The sequence below is a fragment of the Pteropus medius genome, unplaced genomic scaffold, assembly GCF_902729225.1.
Source record: "Pteropus medius unplaced genomic scaffold, Ma_sr-lr_union100, whole genome shotgun sequence".
In the NCBI taxonomy this organism is placed as follows: Eukaryota; Metazoa; Chordata; class Mammalia; order Chiroptera; family Pteropodidae; genus Pteropus; species Pteropus medius.
This window is the reverse complement of record NW_024349803.1, coordinates 6,951,470-6,968,051: the sequence shown is the minus strand read 5'-3', so window position 1 is coordinate 6,968,051 and position 16,582 is coordinate 6,951,470. Positions and strand designations below refer to the sequence as shown.

General features: G+C 35.4%; 1 protein-coding gene across 3 annotated transcripts in view; it reads left to right on the top strand.

The window, feature by feature from the left end:
• TOPBP1 (DNA topoisomerase II binding protein 1) overlaps nt 1–12,963 on the top strand; it is a 54,235-nt gene extending 41,272 nt beyond the window's left edge. Inside the window, exons 23-27 of one of the 3 annotated variants that reach the window (XM_039837172.1) lie at nt 1,051–1,214; nt 1,964–2,101; nt 3,430–3,519; nt 3,693–3,854; nt 12,127–12,963. In XM_039837172.1, the coding sequence (XP_039693106.1) occupies nt 1,051–1,214; nt 1,964–2,101; nt 3,430–3,519; nt 3,693–3,854; nt 12,127–12,270 (698 nt within the window). In that variant the 3' untranslated portion in view covers nt 12,271–12,963. Of the gene's footprint in view, nt 1–13; nt 99–1,050; nt 1,215–1,963; nt 2,102–3,429; nt 3,520–3,692; nt 3,855–12,126 lie in introns of those variants that run through there. The other 2 variants (XM_039837171.1, XR_005647455.1) reach the window with 2 other exon arrangements.
• Nucleotides 12,964–16,582: the final 3,619 nt, after the last annotated feature.

Below are 16,582 nucleotides of genomic sequence, written 5' to 3'. Positions count from 1 at the left end.
GTGTAAATTGCAGATAATAATAGGAACCTACCTTCATAAAGTTGTGAGGATTAAATGAGTTAATAACCTTGAACACTTTCAACAGTCCCTGCCTTATAGTAAGTGCTCAAAAAGTATTGCTGCTGCTATTATTAGTCATCTCAAGCATGAGTTTGAATGTTGTTAAATTCTTAGTCCTTGATGCAACTCTGCCTAACCAGCAGTCAAGTTAAGCTTTAGCATATAAATCCAAGCCATGCTTTGCGTAAGATTGTATTATGTCTTTATTTCCTCAAAGTCAGATTTCATACATTTATATCTAAGAGGTTTCAGATCCCACTTGCTATTTTGTCTCTATTTACCTAGCTGTGTGTGTTTTCCGCCCAGGCTTCCCTGTTGGTCAGCTGACCCTATTTCCCCTCAGAAAAAATTTTCTCCTGCTTTTAGTCTGCACATGCCCCCTTTTGACTTCCATCTCTGTGGTTACCCATAATCAGAGCTTGAAAATTACTAAGATAGTTGAGAGAGACCTAAGAAATATAACAACCAACTGCAATATGTGGCCCTTGTTTGTATTGTTTCTTTTTATATCTTAATTGTAACAAACCAAGTGGAGACAAACAGGAAAATTTGAACAAAGATTTAGTATTGAGATAGCGAAGAATTTTTGTTAATTATTTTAGATGTGAAAATGGCTTTGTGGCTGAATAAGAAATTTTCCATGTATCTCAGAGATGCATACTGAATACATAGGGGTAAAGTAACTTGTCTGGAATTTGCTTTAAACTAGTTAAGTAAAAAAAGCAGGGGGTAGACCGAAGTTAAGGCTGGCAAAATTTTGATAATATTGGAATCTAGGTGGCCAGTATATGGGGGTTCATTTTATTATTTAAATTTTCAAAATAAACATTACTTTATAAAAATACATATGTAAAGTAATTTTCAGTCAAAGTCTTTTTGGTTTATCTAGTGCATTTTGTTTATAAATAATTTCTGTACAAAGTTAAGATACATTTTTTCTAAGAAAAAGTTCAGAATCAATAAACTACAACCAATTTTTTTCTACTTCAGGTGGGTTAGTGATAGAGAAGCAGTGCTTTGATCCTAACTGTACGCACATTGTTGTGGGACATCCACTTCGAAATGAGAAGTATTTAGCCTCAGTGGCAGCTGGGAAGTGGGTGCTTCATCGCTCCTACCTTGAAGCGTGCAGGACTGCTGGGTGCTTTGTGCCGGTGTGTATCCAAATTAACATAAAGGGTCATTTTTCTTTAAAAGTGAATGTCTTAATTGATTCTGGCACATATATTGACCACTAATGTAAATGAAAATAATGAAATTTACTGATTAGATTATACCAATTTTATAAGGTTTACATTAACAAAACAAAAAAATTTAAAGATTATAGACTCAGATTCCTAATTAAATCGGTTTTATTTAATTTGAATATGGGTTTTTTAAAAAATTGAAATAACATTACAAAATAGTAATATGATTTCATTGTAAGTTTTTATCTCTACTGCTAACCTATAAAATATTAAACTTATTATTTGAAATATTTTGCTTTCTAACTGACCATCACAGTTGTATCTACATGTAGTTTTTGAGGTTTTCAATCAAGATCCCTTAGGAGTATTTTCCACAGACAGGTATCAAGTTGTTAATACATATCTCCTCTGAGACTGGGTCCTTCTGTGAGGATGATAGTGAGTGAAGCTCAGTAATCTAAATATTACCAATTACTATGATTTAGTTATTTGTATTTTCTTAGAAATGTATGAATGTTTTTTTGATTTCTAATTAAAAGCCAGTATACTTGGCTGTCATATGAAGCCAAATTAATCTGCATTTCCTGTGCTCAAACTCATGATTACTTAGTATTCTCTGTACTTATAACAAGTGAATGTATAGTTTAACTCTTAATTGATTGTGTACTCCTTGAAGCCATATTGTAGGAACTCACAAGTTTATTGTAATTCTCTAGGAAGAAGACTATGAATGGGGAAGTAGTTCCATACTTGATGTTTTGACTGGAATCAATGTGCAGCAACGAAGACTAGCACTTGCAGCAATGAGATGGAGAAAAAAAATCCAGCAAAGACAGGAATCAGGCATTGTTGAGGTATTAACATAAATAAGTATGTAGGTAGTAAAGTGGCATTCAGTGTCCTGACCATTCTAGACTAAGTTCTTTTTAAGAGAACTCGCTTGCCAAAATGCAAATATTCCTATTTGTCTTTTATCCCTTGATTAACATACTTAATTTGGGTATTTTAAGTTGAGCTTAATGTTAATTTCTAATTTTTCTATTGTGATCAAAAGATATGTATAATGTTGATGGCTCTATTAAAAATAATTTATAATCCTTTCAGCATCTAGCTCAGGGCTTCTTGACTTGGGGTCCACAGACTTTCCCAATGGAGTCTGTAGATTAAATTCAGGAAGGCTATACACTTTAGATGGGAAAAAAATATATCCTTATTTTTACTAACTTCTAGTTAAAAGTTAGCCTTTCTTTTAATTATAAGTCTAGGCAACAAATCCTAACACTTATTAATAGTACCTGTGACTTTGCCCCAAGAGAAATCAGATATTGCTTTGCATTATAATTAAAAGTATCTTGAAGTACTGTTTATGTAAATCACTACTTTAAAATCATAGTAGTTATTTGACTCACCACTAGTTTTAATGGCATTAATATAAAAACATTTATTTCTTAACAATTTTTAAAATAATTTGATGATTTTTAGTAAAATTGTTTCCTTTGTAATCCTTTATACTTTATTTTGAACATTTAAAATACATTATTCATATGGCATGAAAATTACACAATAAAGCTGTTATATATTTTTTTATTTAGAAAACAGGTCCATAGGTTTCAGCAGACTAAAAGAGGTCATCCATGGCTCCCAAACAGGTTAAGAACCCCAGATTGTGTTCTTAACCTGTTAAATAATCTTTTTGTTATATTCAGAGTTCTCTGCTGTCTCCAAGTCCTTCTTAGCCTTGATTCTCTTTTTTTTTTTTTTTTTTTAAGAAATTCCACTATATATTTTCTAATTTGTAAACATTTTCAAGATAATTATAATGGAGGCTTCGTCTAATCTAAGAAACTGTGCTTTAGGCTTTACCCTTGATTAATTATAAGGAAAAAATACTAGAAAAGACTAAACAAAAGTCAGGTTCTTTGTTTTAATGTTACCGAATCATTAAGCCATTTTCCTTCATTCTTCAAGTATTTATTGATGGCATACTGTGTGCCAGACACCATGGCTATATGTTTTAAAGTTTTCTGACCAGAGACAGTTACCACTGTGGTAAAAAAAAAAAAAGTAAATGTTATAAGATTATTCATTGACATAAACTATGTCTACAGAGGAAATATTATCTGTATTATTTTGTCATTGATATTCCAAATAATTTCAACACTGATTATTTTTTTATTTGTAGGGGGCATTTAGTGGGTGGAAGGTTATCTTACATGTTGACCAGTCCCGAGAAGCAGGATTCAAACGCCTTCTTCAGTCTGGAGGAGCAAAGGTTTGTATTGAGTCAACTTACTGAATTTGTTGCATGAATTATTTTCTAATCAAGACTGCTGTGATTGGTTCTTGATTATATACTTTGTGAGTTGATAACCTTTAAGTACAGGTTACACAGTTGAATTACTTTGGGACACTGATAGATTGTGATGCTTCTTGTTTTTTCATTAGGTACTACCTGGTCATTCTGTACCTTTATTTAAAGAAGCTACACATCTCTTTTCTGACTTTAATAAACTGAAACCAGATAACTCAGGAATTAATATAGCAGAAGCTGCTGCCCAGAACGTGTACTGCTTGAAAACAGAATACATTGCTGATTACCTTATGCAGGTTTGTAAGATTCTGTTCTTGATCTCATCACCAGAGATCTGCTTATATGCAGAGTTACCTACACATCAAAACCCTCAGCTCGTTATTAATAGAATGTTAGTCTCCTGTTATTCTCTTATTTAACCCCTTTCAGTTTCATCGTTTTTATAATATAATGAATACATGTTAACGTTGAGCTTGGAAGTTAAATATGAACCAAGTATAAAAATCTAGGTACCTCTAAAAGTGCCCCTTTAGAAGCTGGAATATAAAGAAAGCAGAAATTGATTCCTGAAGTCCAAGGAGAAACATTTACCCCAAGAGCCCTTCTTTAGTTTCCTTTTGCATTGTGTTAGATACTAGGGTCAATCAAACATTTGCTGTATGGAGGGCTCACTACATTCATACTCAGAATTGGCCCATGTTATGTGATTTCAATGGGCAAAGAAAAGTCTTCCTGACACAGAATGACTAAAATGGCATCAGGAATCAGCAGAGTATCACGCATGATCATAAATGTCTTACTATAAAGGATTTCAAACAGAATGGCAGAGAAATAAGGAGAAGCCAGAACTCAGCCTGCCTTGTGATTTTTGCTGCTTGTGCTTAGGAGTAGCTTAGGGTTTAATAGAAAGAATACCTAAAATATAAACATGAAGCCTCTGTCCTAAAGCCATGGGGCATACTGAATCTCATCCCTCCAAAAATTCTTGATCATTTCACACATATAGCTGCCATTTAAGACAAGAACCAATAATTATTAATCGGCTGTATTGTGCTGTGCTCAGTGTTTGTATATGCATCCTTATTTCATCTTTTTATTCTTACATGCAAAATAGTGTATAAAACCTATGTATTGGTTAAAGAATAACAAAATGTCATCTAGGTACCCAGGTTCAGAAGCAGATCAGTAGTCCCATAGCATTCCCTGTTGCTCCTCCCTAGATGCATCTCTCTCCTTCCCTGCGGAAGGAATCACTATCTGACTTACGGTTGTGTCCCTGTCTTTCTCAGAGTTGCAGTACGTGTCAGGTACTAGATGTCTGGAGGAATACTTTGGGGAGGGGGCGGTGAGCTGCTCTGTATTTTTACATCCAAGGTCATCATTGCCTATGTCTAGCCCTGAGGTGTAGGTCAAACCACAATACTTCTGTGGGGTGAAGCAGCCGGCTAAGGAGGGAAGAGCAACAACTTCACGATCAAGTTTATGGTCAAGATACACCAGACACAGATGAGAGCTAGAACACCCCAATATTCTAACTTCCGGTTAAAAACTCAGTGCAGGATCTTGGATGACAGCATTCGACATGGCCTTAGTCACATTGCTCCAGTCTTGTATGGTCACCTACTTGTGTGCACAGCTGTCATCCCAGGATCTCCATTCACCATCCTTCATCTCTCTGTCGGATCTCTTATTTCTGAATCCCATGTCATCCTGATGTCTCATTTTGATGGAGGTCATCCTTTAGTAATTTCTTAAGAAAACACGATAGAGATAAATTGAGACGTTCTATGTCAGAATTTTGTCTTCTGTGCTCATACTTGACTGATAGAATTTGGCGCCTGGCCAAACTAAGTTGAAAATTGTTTTCTCTTAGACTTTTGTTTGCTTGTCTTTTTGCTTCTAGTGTTGCTGTTGAGTACTCCAAAGCCATTCTGATGCATAAACCTTGAGATGTAGCTGTAAACTAGTAGGAAGTTCCTTTCATCCCAGTTTCCTGAAATATGCTATCATGATGGTCTTTTTATATTATGCCAGACAGTTGGTGGGCCCTTTCTGTTCTGATAACTTATATCTTTCAGTTCTGGGAAGACTAGAATTATTTCAGTGATTTCTTTCCCCTCCACTTGATAGTCTTTCTCTCTCTGGTACTTCTACTATTTGCATATTGGATTTTCTTATCTCTCACCTATGTTTGTCTTCAATTTTTGAGAGAGTCAGTTTGATCATACCTTCTATCAACTTCATTTTGCTGTCATGTTTTTAGTAATCAAGACCTTTTTTAGTTATCTGAATTTACATTTTATTTTAATATTCTCTTTTTTGCTTCATTGATGCACTACCTTCTCTTAGCTCTCAGAGGATTTAGTGATACATGTTTTTAAGTTTTCTTACCTCTGCATAGTTTCTGCTTCCCCTAAACTGCTTGGTTAATTCTTGGCTTTTTGCTCTTAAGAGTAGGTGATAAAAAGCTGATTGGAAGTACTGAGCACACGGTTGGGTCGTGTCAGTTTTGAGCTGAGTGAAATCTGGATGGATCCTTCTAGATTCATACCTTTTTGCATTTCTTGAACTGTTTTACTTTCGCCCAAGAGGAGTCTTCCAATCTTCCTGAAGGACAGTCTTGCTGCCCCACCCCTTTTTTAATTGAGATATAATTGACATATATTTGTTTTAGGTATACAACATAATGACTCAATATATGCATTTATTGCTAAATGATCACCATAATAAGTCTCATTAACATTTGTTATCACAATTACAAATTTTTTTTCTTATAACAAGACCTTCCAGGATTTATTCTCTTAGCAGCTTTCAAAAGTACCATACAGTATTATTTACAATATCCTATGCTGTACTTTACATCACCAAGACTTGTTTGATAACTGGAAGTTTGTACCTCTTGGCCACCCTCACCCATTTTACTCACCACTCACGCCCCTCCTCTAGCAACCACCAGTCTATTCTCAGTATCTATTGAGTTTTGAATTTTCTTTTTTTTTTTGAGATTCCACAATTAGGTGAGATCATACGATATTTGTGTTTCTCTGATTTAACTTAGGATAATGCCCTCAAGATCAATTCATGTTGTTGTAAATGGCAGGATTTCTTTCTTTTTTATAAGGCTGAATAATATTCCAGTGTCTGTGTCCATCAGATTTTCTTTATCCATTCATCTGTTGCTGCACACTCAGGTTGTTTCTGTATCTTGGCTCTTGCAAATAATGCTGCAGTGACCATGAGGTGTAGATATCTTTTCAAATTAGTGTTTTGTTTCCTTTGGATAAATATCAGAAGTGCAATTGCTGGGTCAAAAGGTAGTTCTATTTTTTATTTTTTGAGAAACCTCTGTACTGTTTTCCATTCTGGCTGTACCAGTCTACATTCCCACCAGCAGTACACAAGGGTTCTCTCTTCTCCACATCCATGCCAATACTTACTATTCCTTGTCTTTCTGATGCTAGCCATTCTAACAGATGTGAGGTGATACCTCATTGTGCTTTTGATTTGCATTTTCCTGATGATTAGTAATGTCCAGCACCTTTTCATGTATCTGTTGGCCATCTGTTTTGTTTTTTTTTTAATTTTTTTTTTTTTAATGAATTCAGAGCCTCTGCCCTTTTTAAATCAGTCTGGGTTTTTTGCTATCGAGTTGTATGAGTTCCATGTATATTTTGGCTATTACACTTTTATCAGATATCTAATTTGCAAATGTTTTCTCTTATTTGGTAGGTAGTTTTTTCATTTCGTTGATGATTTCTTTTGCCATGCAGAAGCTTTTTATTTTGATGTAGTCCCACTTGTTTTTGTTTGTGTTGTCTTTTCTTTTCGTGTCAGATCCAAAATATCATGGCCAAGACTGATGTCAAAGAGCTTACCACCTCTGTTTTCTTCTAGTTTTATCGTTTCAGGTCTTAACATTCAAGTCTTTAATTCATTTTGAGTTAATTTTGTATTTGGTATAAGATAGTCGTCCAGTTTCATTCTTTTGCATGTGGCCTTCCAGTTTTGCCAACATCACTTGTTAAAGAGACTATCCTTTTCCTGTTGTATATATGCAGGTTTATTTCTGGGTCTCTGTTCTGTTCCAGTAATCTATTTCTCTGTTGCTATTACCAGCCATAGTGTTTTGATTACTACAGCTTTGTCATATAGTTTGAAACCAAGATGTTTGAGGCCTTCGGCTTTGTTTGAAGAATATTCTTTCTCAAGATTGCTTTGGCTATCTGGAGTCATATTGTTCCATACAAATTTAGGATTGTTCTCTTTCTGTGACTTTTGATGGGGATTACATTGCTCTGTAGATTGCTTTGGGTAGTGTGGACATTTTAGCAACATTAATTCTTCTAACCCATGAGCATGGAATACCTTCTTATTTGTGGTTTATAGTTTTCAATGTACAGGTCTTTTACCTCTTTTGTTAAATTTATTTCTAGGTATTTTATTCTTTTCAATGCAATTGTAAATGGGATGTTTGTAATTTCTCTTAAATTTTGTTTGTTTTAACTTAACTATTTTTATATTTAAAATGGCTTTCTTATAAACAGGATGTAGTTGGGTCCTGCTTTCTTATTTTTGGAGTGTTTTAGTTCATGTAATTACTGATATGTTTGGTTTTAGGATTTTTTGCCATTTATTTTCAGTTTGTTTCCTCTGTTCGTTCTTGCCTTTTCTGGTTTTAATATTTTTTTAGCATTCCATTCATTCATTGACTTTTTTTTTAAAGCAAAAACCTCTCTTTTTTTCTGGAAGTAGATGGGTTTGCTCTACGGCAATATACTTCCTTAATTTTTCATATTCTACCTAGAGTTGATGTGGCACTTCACGTAAAATGTAGAAATCTTACAACCACATAGGTTCATTTGCTTCCCCGATCCTTAATACTAGGGGTCAGTAAACTATAGCCCACAGGCCAGATCCAGCCCACCACATATTTTATAAACTCAAACGTGATTTACATATACTTGATGGCTGCTTTTGCACTACAACAGCAGACTTGAGTAGTGGCAAACAAGATCATCTATCCCACACAGCTGAAATATATTTGGCCCTTTACAGAAAAAGTTTTTTGTCACCTGCTTTACACTGTAGTTGTCATATATTTTACATCTATATGATATAGCCTCAAAATACAGTATTTAATCAAGTTTTGCTTTAAAGAAGTCCTTGTATTTGAAGAAATTAAAGGGGAAAAAATAGTCTTTTATATTTATCTTGATGTGTACCATTTTGAGTGTTCTTTGTTCCTGAAGATGTGAGTTTCTGTCTGATATCATTTTCCTTCAGCCCAAAGAACTTTCTTTAGTTTGTAGGCACAAGTCTGATGGGGACCATTCCTAGTTTTCTTTTATTTGAAATGTCTGTTTGACCCTTATTCTTGAAGGATGCTTTTGCAGGTTATAGTTTTGGGTTGATAGTTTGTCTTCTAGTACTTTAAAGACATCACTCTCTGCTGCCCTCCATTGTTTCTGATAAGTCAATGATAGTTTGAATTGTTCCCCTGTATGCAATGTGTCATTTTTTTCTAGGTTGCTATACGGATTTTCTCTTCATCTTTGGTTTTCAACCACTTATAATAACTTCATATGTGGTTTTCTTTGTATTAATCCTGCTTTGTGTCTGTAGAGCTTCTTGAATCCGTACACATTTTTTACCGTTTGGGAAATCCGGGCTATTATTTCTTCACTGTATTATTTTTTCTGCTCTATTCTTTCCTGTCTGAGAATTCGGTTAACTCACGTTACGTCTTTTGATATTGTCCTCCAGGTCCCTAAGGCTCTTTTTTATTTGCAATCATCTTTCTGCGTTCTTCTGATTGGCCAATTTCTATCTATTCATGTCTAATTTCACTGTTTTTTTTTCTATTATCTATATTCTGCTCATAAGCCTATCCAGTGACTTTTTAAAAATTTTTATAATACATTTTTTATATTTAGACTCTGGTTCTTTTTTTTATAATTTCCTTTCTACTGAGGTTTTCTCTCTTTACTCGTTTTAAGCATATTTTACACCATAGAGCACAGTTACAGTAACTGCATTAGAATCGTTGTCTACTATTTCCAGCACCTAGATCGTGAGCAGGATGTTGATTTTTTTTTTAACTTCTTATTTTTGAGAAAATTGTAAATTTTCATACAGTTGTAAGGAAAAATTCAGAGAGATCCCATGTCCACTTTCTCAAGTTATCTACCATTATAATCAAGATACAGAATAGTTCTGTCACCACAAGAGCCCTCATTTTGCCCTTTCTTAACCACACCCACACTTCTCTCGCATAGATAGCCCCCTTCTCCCAGGTGTCTTTCACACCTGGTAGCCACTCTTGCCATTTCTATAATTGTGTCATTTTTAAAATCTTTATATGGAATCGACATAGTCTGTAACCTTTAGGGACTGGCATTTGCAGTCAGTAAAATTCCCTTGAGATTCATCCAGCTTGGTGCTTGTATCAGTAGTTTTACTACTACTTATTGCTGAGTAGGGTTCCGTGGTACAGATGTAGCACAGTTGAACCATTAACTATTGAACATCTGGGTGGTTTTCATTTGGGGGCTTTTAGGACTAAAGCTGCTATGAACATTATTTCATTGCACTGGGATAAATGCCCAAGAGTTTGTTTCCAGAGTGGTCATATTTGACAGTGTTCCAGTTTCTCTGTATCCTCCTCAGCTTTAGTTGTCAATATTTTTATTTTAGCCATTTCAGTTGCTATGTAGTGATCTCGCATTGTGATTTTAATTTGCATTTCCCTAATGGCTAATCAAAATGAACATCTTACGGTGTGCTTATTTGCCATATTTGTATCCTCTTCATTGAAATGTGTGTTCGTGTCTTTTTGTTTTTTTACTGTTGAGCCTCGAGTTTTTCTATATACTAGCCCTTCGTTAGATGAGTATTTGCAAATATTTCCTTCTGCTCTCTGGCTTATCTCTTTATCCCCTTAGCAGGGTCTTTTGCCAAGTAGAAGTTTTAAATTTTGATGAGGTCTAATTTATAAGTGTTTCCTTTTATAGGTAGTATTTTTTACTGTCAAGTCCAGGAACTCTTTACCTAGCCCTAGATCCTGATAAAACTTTTTAAAGGTTTTATAGTTTGATGTTTTGACTGATCCATTTTGAGCTCAATTTAACCTAATTTTCATGTAAGGTATGAGGTTTAGGGTAAAGGTTTGGGATCTTGGGAGGGTGGGGTGGCCTTGGAATGTCGATTTGCTCCAGCATCATTTGTTAAAAGAACAACGATCCTTCATTTAGTTGCTTTTTCACCTTTGTCATTTCTCTCGAACACATTGTGTGTTTATTTCTGGGTTTTCTGTTCTGTTGGTCTGTGTGTCTCTCCCTCTGCCATACTGGCTTAATTACATAGTAAACCTTAATTTTAGGTGGTGATTCCTTCTTTATACTTTTTCAAGATTGTTTTAGCTATTCTAGAGCCTGGTTTGGGGTAAAGGGATGTTTGTTTTTTTGCCTGTACTTTTTAATGTAAATTTAAAAATAAGCTTGTTTATGTCTACAGGAATGTCTTGCTGGGATTTTGATAGGAATTACATTTAATTTATAGGTCAATTTGAGTGAATTGACATATTTACTATGTTAAATCTTATAGCCCATGAACATGGCATCACTGTTTAGGTCACTATTCATTTCTTTTATGAGCATTTTGTAATTTTCAATGTATATATGCTTTTTAAGTTTATACTTAAGTATTTTGAGCTTTTTGGAGTGATTATTTTTTCTTGAGAATGAGTCATGTTCTGCTTCTATGGAGTAATTTTGGATGTATCCTGGACATAGGAGTAAGTTGTAGGAACTAGCTTGTCATGTTCCTATGAAGAGTATTGTTTTGTTTAGCAGGCAGGTTACTTGACTGACCTTCCATAGTCGGCGGCAGCTTGAGTCTCAGTTCAGTTCTGTTAACCTTACTCAATGTGTTGTGGTGATTCACTTCCTTGTCCCATCTGCCATATTGCCAGAAAATTAATAAGGGCGGAAGGTCCTTTTATGTTGGAGTATGGTTGTGAGAAAAATGTAATGGTTTGGAAGTCAAATAGAGAAGTGTGAGTTTTGGCTTTGCCACTTGGCTAGTTATGTAACATCAATTGTTATTTTAACCTTTATCTAAAATGGGGAATAAAAACCACCTCACATGTTTATTGTAAAAGTCAAGTAAAAATTCAGTATAAAAGCTTTTCAAAAATTAAAGCATTATGTCACATACTTGATAACTATTAGCTATTTTTCCATATTTTCTGTATTCTGTATTTAATCATATTTTACAGATATAAAACTATTATTAAGGTCTGAATTAACCCCACTCTGCCTGAGGTATAAGCTCATTTTTCTGATAAAAAGGTGAGATTGTCACACAGAGACTATTCTCTAAATGTGATAAGTGCTAAATAGCATATCTTGAAAGACAAGTGTTTTCTTTGCAAGATCCTAGGAATGAGGATACATTTTCCTTTTAAAATTTCTGTGGTCAAAAAAACAGAGTAAAAGAATCTATAACCTGCCCATTTAACAGTTTGAAATCTGAAAAAAAATAATGTTGGGTTTTTTCCTCCTTCTATAGGAAACTCCTCCTCAAGTAGAAAATTATTGTCTACCAGAAGCTGTTTCAGTTCTTCAGAATAATAAGGAACCTGAGCCTGGATTATCACAAAAGAGGAAAGCTCCTACAGAGAAAAACAAAATCAAACGACCTAGAGTACACTAATCATATCTACCTTTTAATTACCAAACAGTAAATGTTTTTTAAATTAAAAGCTGAGTGTTACTGTGATGTATTTGTATAGTAATTTAGAAACAAGTACCTGAAGAATTCAGCTTCAGAGTATGATGATGACCCTGCCTGAAGTTTTTAACACCTGAAATTTTAATCACTGAAATATTAACTGTTCCTGAATGGAAAGTTATCTGAAATAATAGTACAGCTCCTCAGCTAGCTTGTCATTAAACTACAGTGAAGTGTGCAAGGGGCTTTTTATTTATTTATTTTCTTGTAAATATCAGAGGCTGTAGCTTAGTGGAAGTTTTATTAGCAAGGTGATAGATTTTGCCTTAAAACGTCTGCTTTAATTCATAACAAGGAAGTCTGTGGGGATTTAGTCATGCTTTCCCTGATTTTTATCATCTCACTATTTTACCTCTTTTTAACAGGATCCTGAGCACAAGGTTTAATGAGAAACTGAGGCTTTAAACTTAAAAATGTGTGTATATATGTATATATGTGTTTGTACAAATCTCCATGATGTTTGCCAAGTTTGGGTGCCAAACTTGGAAAATAAAGACAATAAAGAATAAAAGTAGTGACTCAAATTAGATAAGTTTTTTAAAAAGCAGAGGTATTCTAGCATTCATTCTCTGTTGAAGCAATAAAAGATTTGTAAAACTTAGCTTAAAAAGCAAATTGCTAGTTATGTTTTTTATTTAGAATATTGTTCTTTTGGGTTAAAAATGCCTTTTATTAGACCCACAAAATTGCATTAGCCTTATTAATCTAAACCTAAATACCAAATACTACATGTATTACCACAGCCCTCTAAATATAAAGCTACTTCTTTTTTGTTTAAGGGACAAACCAGAATCAGGACTGTAATTTTTGTGTAACTGTTCAATTCCTAACGATTCTTTCTTTGAAACTCAAGCAGGAAGGGTCGAAGTTTTTAACCTCAACAAAAAACCTGAAGTTTTTATCAGATTTTCCTCTAAATGGTGTAGGGGTTGTCCCTGCCCCTCAAGAGAATTGGACCTTCAAAGCTTTCAGCTTTGAGCTAATTCACAGCTTAGGACAACACATTCCTACACTGCCAAATAGGTAGCATTGTCATATAAACTACTGCCCCTCCCCCAAACAAAACCTCACAGGCCTGGTTTTATTAGAGCCATTTGTGTTAGCTAGGTCATTTCATAGGCAGTTTTCAGTAAGTTTCCCTGAATTTCACCAATTAAAAATATTTTGAAGTAGTTACTACTCTTCAAAACTTCTTGATAAACACATAAAATAAATTATGATCCTTTTCTCTCTATCCTAGATAAAATCTAATTTATTATCTAAATAAATATCTAATTTATAAAAACTTTCTGTAGAAGTCTAGATGCTTTTCTTGTCAAAATTATGAACTCTTTTCCTAGTTCAGGTCTTAGACACTTAGTTTACAATTTTAGCTCAAGATCTCGGCTTCTTCTGACTCTTCAGAATCTGTCCACACCGTATATAACCATTTTAACTCTGACTTTGACTAGCAGTCTGTAAATGTCGTAATGCTAGCACGTCTTCTTACATGCAGATCATTCCAAACATATATAGTTCTCTCATTTAAAAAACAAAAACAAACAAACAAAAACCTGATTATTCTGATACCTAGTTTCTCCTCAGAACTGCTATGGTATTTAATCTATGTTACTTCAATTAGCATCTTATAATCCTCCAAGAATTTCTTTGTGCATTAGTCTGATCTCACCAACATTAATTTAACATGTAAGGCAGTGCCTGGGATTCAAGAGCAAACCACCTAGAGCACATTCTCTGACCGAGCTAAAGAGGCAGGATCCTCAGTGCAGACACCATATGCAAGTGTATTCACATTTAGTAGTTACAGTGTTACAGACTGAATTTTTCTCCTGTCCCCAAGTTCACATATTAAAGTCTTAACCCCCAGTATGACTATTTGGAGACAGGGCCTTTAAAGAGGTAATCTGAGATAAATGAAGTCATATGGTAGGGCTGGTGGCTTTATAAGAGGAGTCAGAAGCAGCTGAGATCTTGAGCTAAAATGTCTGCTTTAATTCATAACAAGGAAGTCTGTGGGGGTTTAGTCATGCTTTCCCTGATTTTTATCATCTCACTATTTTACCTCTTTTTAACAGGATCCTGAGCACAAGGTTTAATGAGAAACTGAGGCTTTAAAATTATCAAGTGTTTTAAATTTCTGAGTTATTTATGGGAAGAAGAGTCATGTTTGGGCTTTTTTGAGCCACAAAAGAATGTTAACACCTATAAAGCAATAAAAATTGATAGACAAGAGAATCAAGTAATTATTTTGTCCTATCAGTATGAACTGCATTTAAGGATAACATGGCAGTTGAGGAAAAACTTGTTATACAATAATTCCAGGTAATAAGTGCAGAAGAAATGATAGAAGCAGACCATTTTACAACTAATGAAATCATAGGTCTAGGCAAAAGTGGAATTTTATAATGATGGATCAAGTTGATAAGACCCAAATTCACCAATAACTCAAGAAAGCCAGACATACCTCCTGATGTGATACAAGAGAAAATAATATGAAGTGTTCTTGCCTGTAGTTCCACTAATTAAACTTGAATTTGATCAAGCCTCCATATCTTACCACCTAAAGTAAATCAAAATTGAGTCAGGAGACAGACACTGAATCTACAGCTATATACAGAACAATTTCCTCTGGAAAAAACCCAAGAACTAGCTGAGCAACAACTATACATCAGATAATGAGGGAAAAAAACCCATATCAAAATGGGTAGGAGAGGCTGAAACCATCTTGCCATAACCTCCCCCCTGCTCCCCGCCTCCGCCCCGCCCCCCCAGTGCAATGGACCACAATCAAGAGGGAGCTCACAAACAAGAGCATCTCCCTGAGCAGTAAAGGGTTTGAACCCATCTAGCACCCCACCCTACCTTTTAAGACCTGCATTTGAGACACAAGCCCTTGAATCATCTAGCTTTGAAAGCCAATGGAGCTTGCATCCATGAGATCTCAATGCTATAGCGATCTGAAACAGTTAAGGACCTCCTACAGTCTCACCACTGCAGGTCCCAGCACAGAGGCAGCCACCTGAAAAGTGCCAGTCTTTCTGTGAAAGAGACTTAATAGCGTATCTTCATTGCTGCAGCCTGAGGGGCAGGCTTCTAATTAAATACACACGTCAAGGCGCAATTGTAATCCTTTCTAGAGACCTTGGAGAATGGGCACTGATTTATTGCTCTCCCTCCGCTGCATTCTGGGTTGCTGATATCTTACAGAGAGGAGCTTGTATATGCATCTGGTTCCCCAGTTTTTGCAGCTGCTGCCCAGGGGATACTCCTTGATTGCCTGGCTCTTGTGGCTGACATTCATAGGTCCCATACTATAGCGAAAGGACAGTTCTTAACTAGCTACTACCCCAGAACACAATGCAGAGACCACAGACTGAAAATGCACCCCTGATCTTTCTGTGAAAGAGGCCTATTTATTAGCTTATCTTCATAGATATGGCCTGGGAGCAGGCTTCTAAATAAACCCAAGTCTAGGGGCCAACTACAGTTCTCTCCAGAAATGGGTGGGGAGCATGGCAGGCACCATCTTTGCACTCTCTGGCCTGCCTTAGGTTGTTTGTGTCTCCAAGAAAGGATGTGTCTCCTTTCTTGGAGACACAAATAATGTCTGGTACCCCAGCTTTTGTGGCTACTGCCCAGAAGACACATCCCTTAATAGCCTGGCTCTAGTGGCCAGTGGGGCTTGTGTTCACAGGTTCAACAGGATGCTATCACCTCAGAATTCAGTGCAGAGGAAGCGGACAGAAATGTCCATTTCCCAGTCTTTCCCTGAAAAAGATATATTTGCATACTTTAAAAGCTGCTGCCTGAGGCTCTGGCTTCTAATCAACTTGAATCTAGGTGCTGACTAAGATCCTCCCCTTTGGGGCATGGACAGGTGTTGGCATACCCTCAGCTACTAGGAGCCACTAAGCATAAAGTAAGCCTCTTGGGGAAACACAAAGGTTTGAGAGACAACCAGGAGCCAGGGCAGGGTTGAATATAATAAGGCTTATCTCCTAGATGAGGCAACTCCCAAGAGTAAGAAAGGTAGCTGTTTAATGCACACAAACCAACACAGAGTTAAACAAAATGAAGAAACAGAGGAATATGTTTCAAATGAAAGATAAAACCTCAGGAAAAAAAAAAAGTTAATAAATAGCAGATACATGATTTACCTGAAAAAAAAAAAAAACCTCAAAATAATGATCATAAAGATACTCATTAAACTCAGGAGAACAATAAATAAACAAAG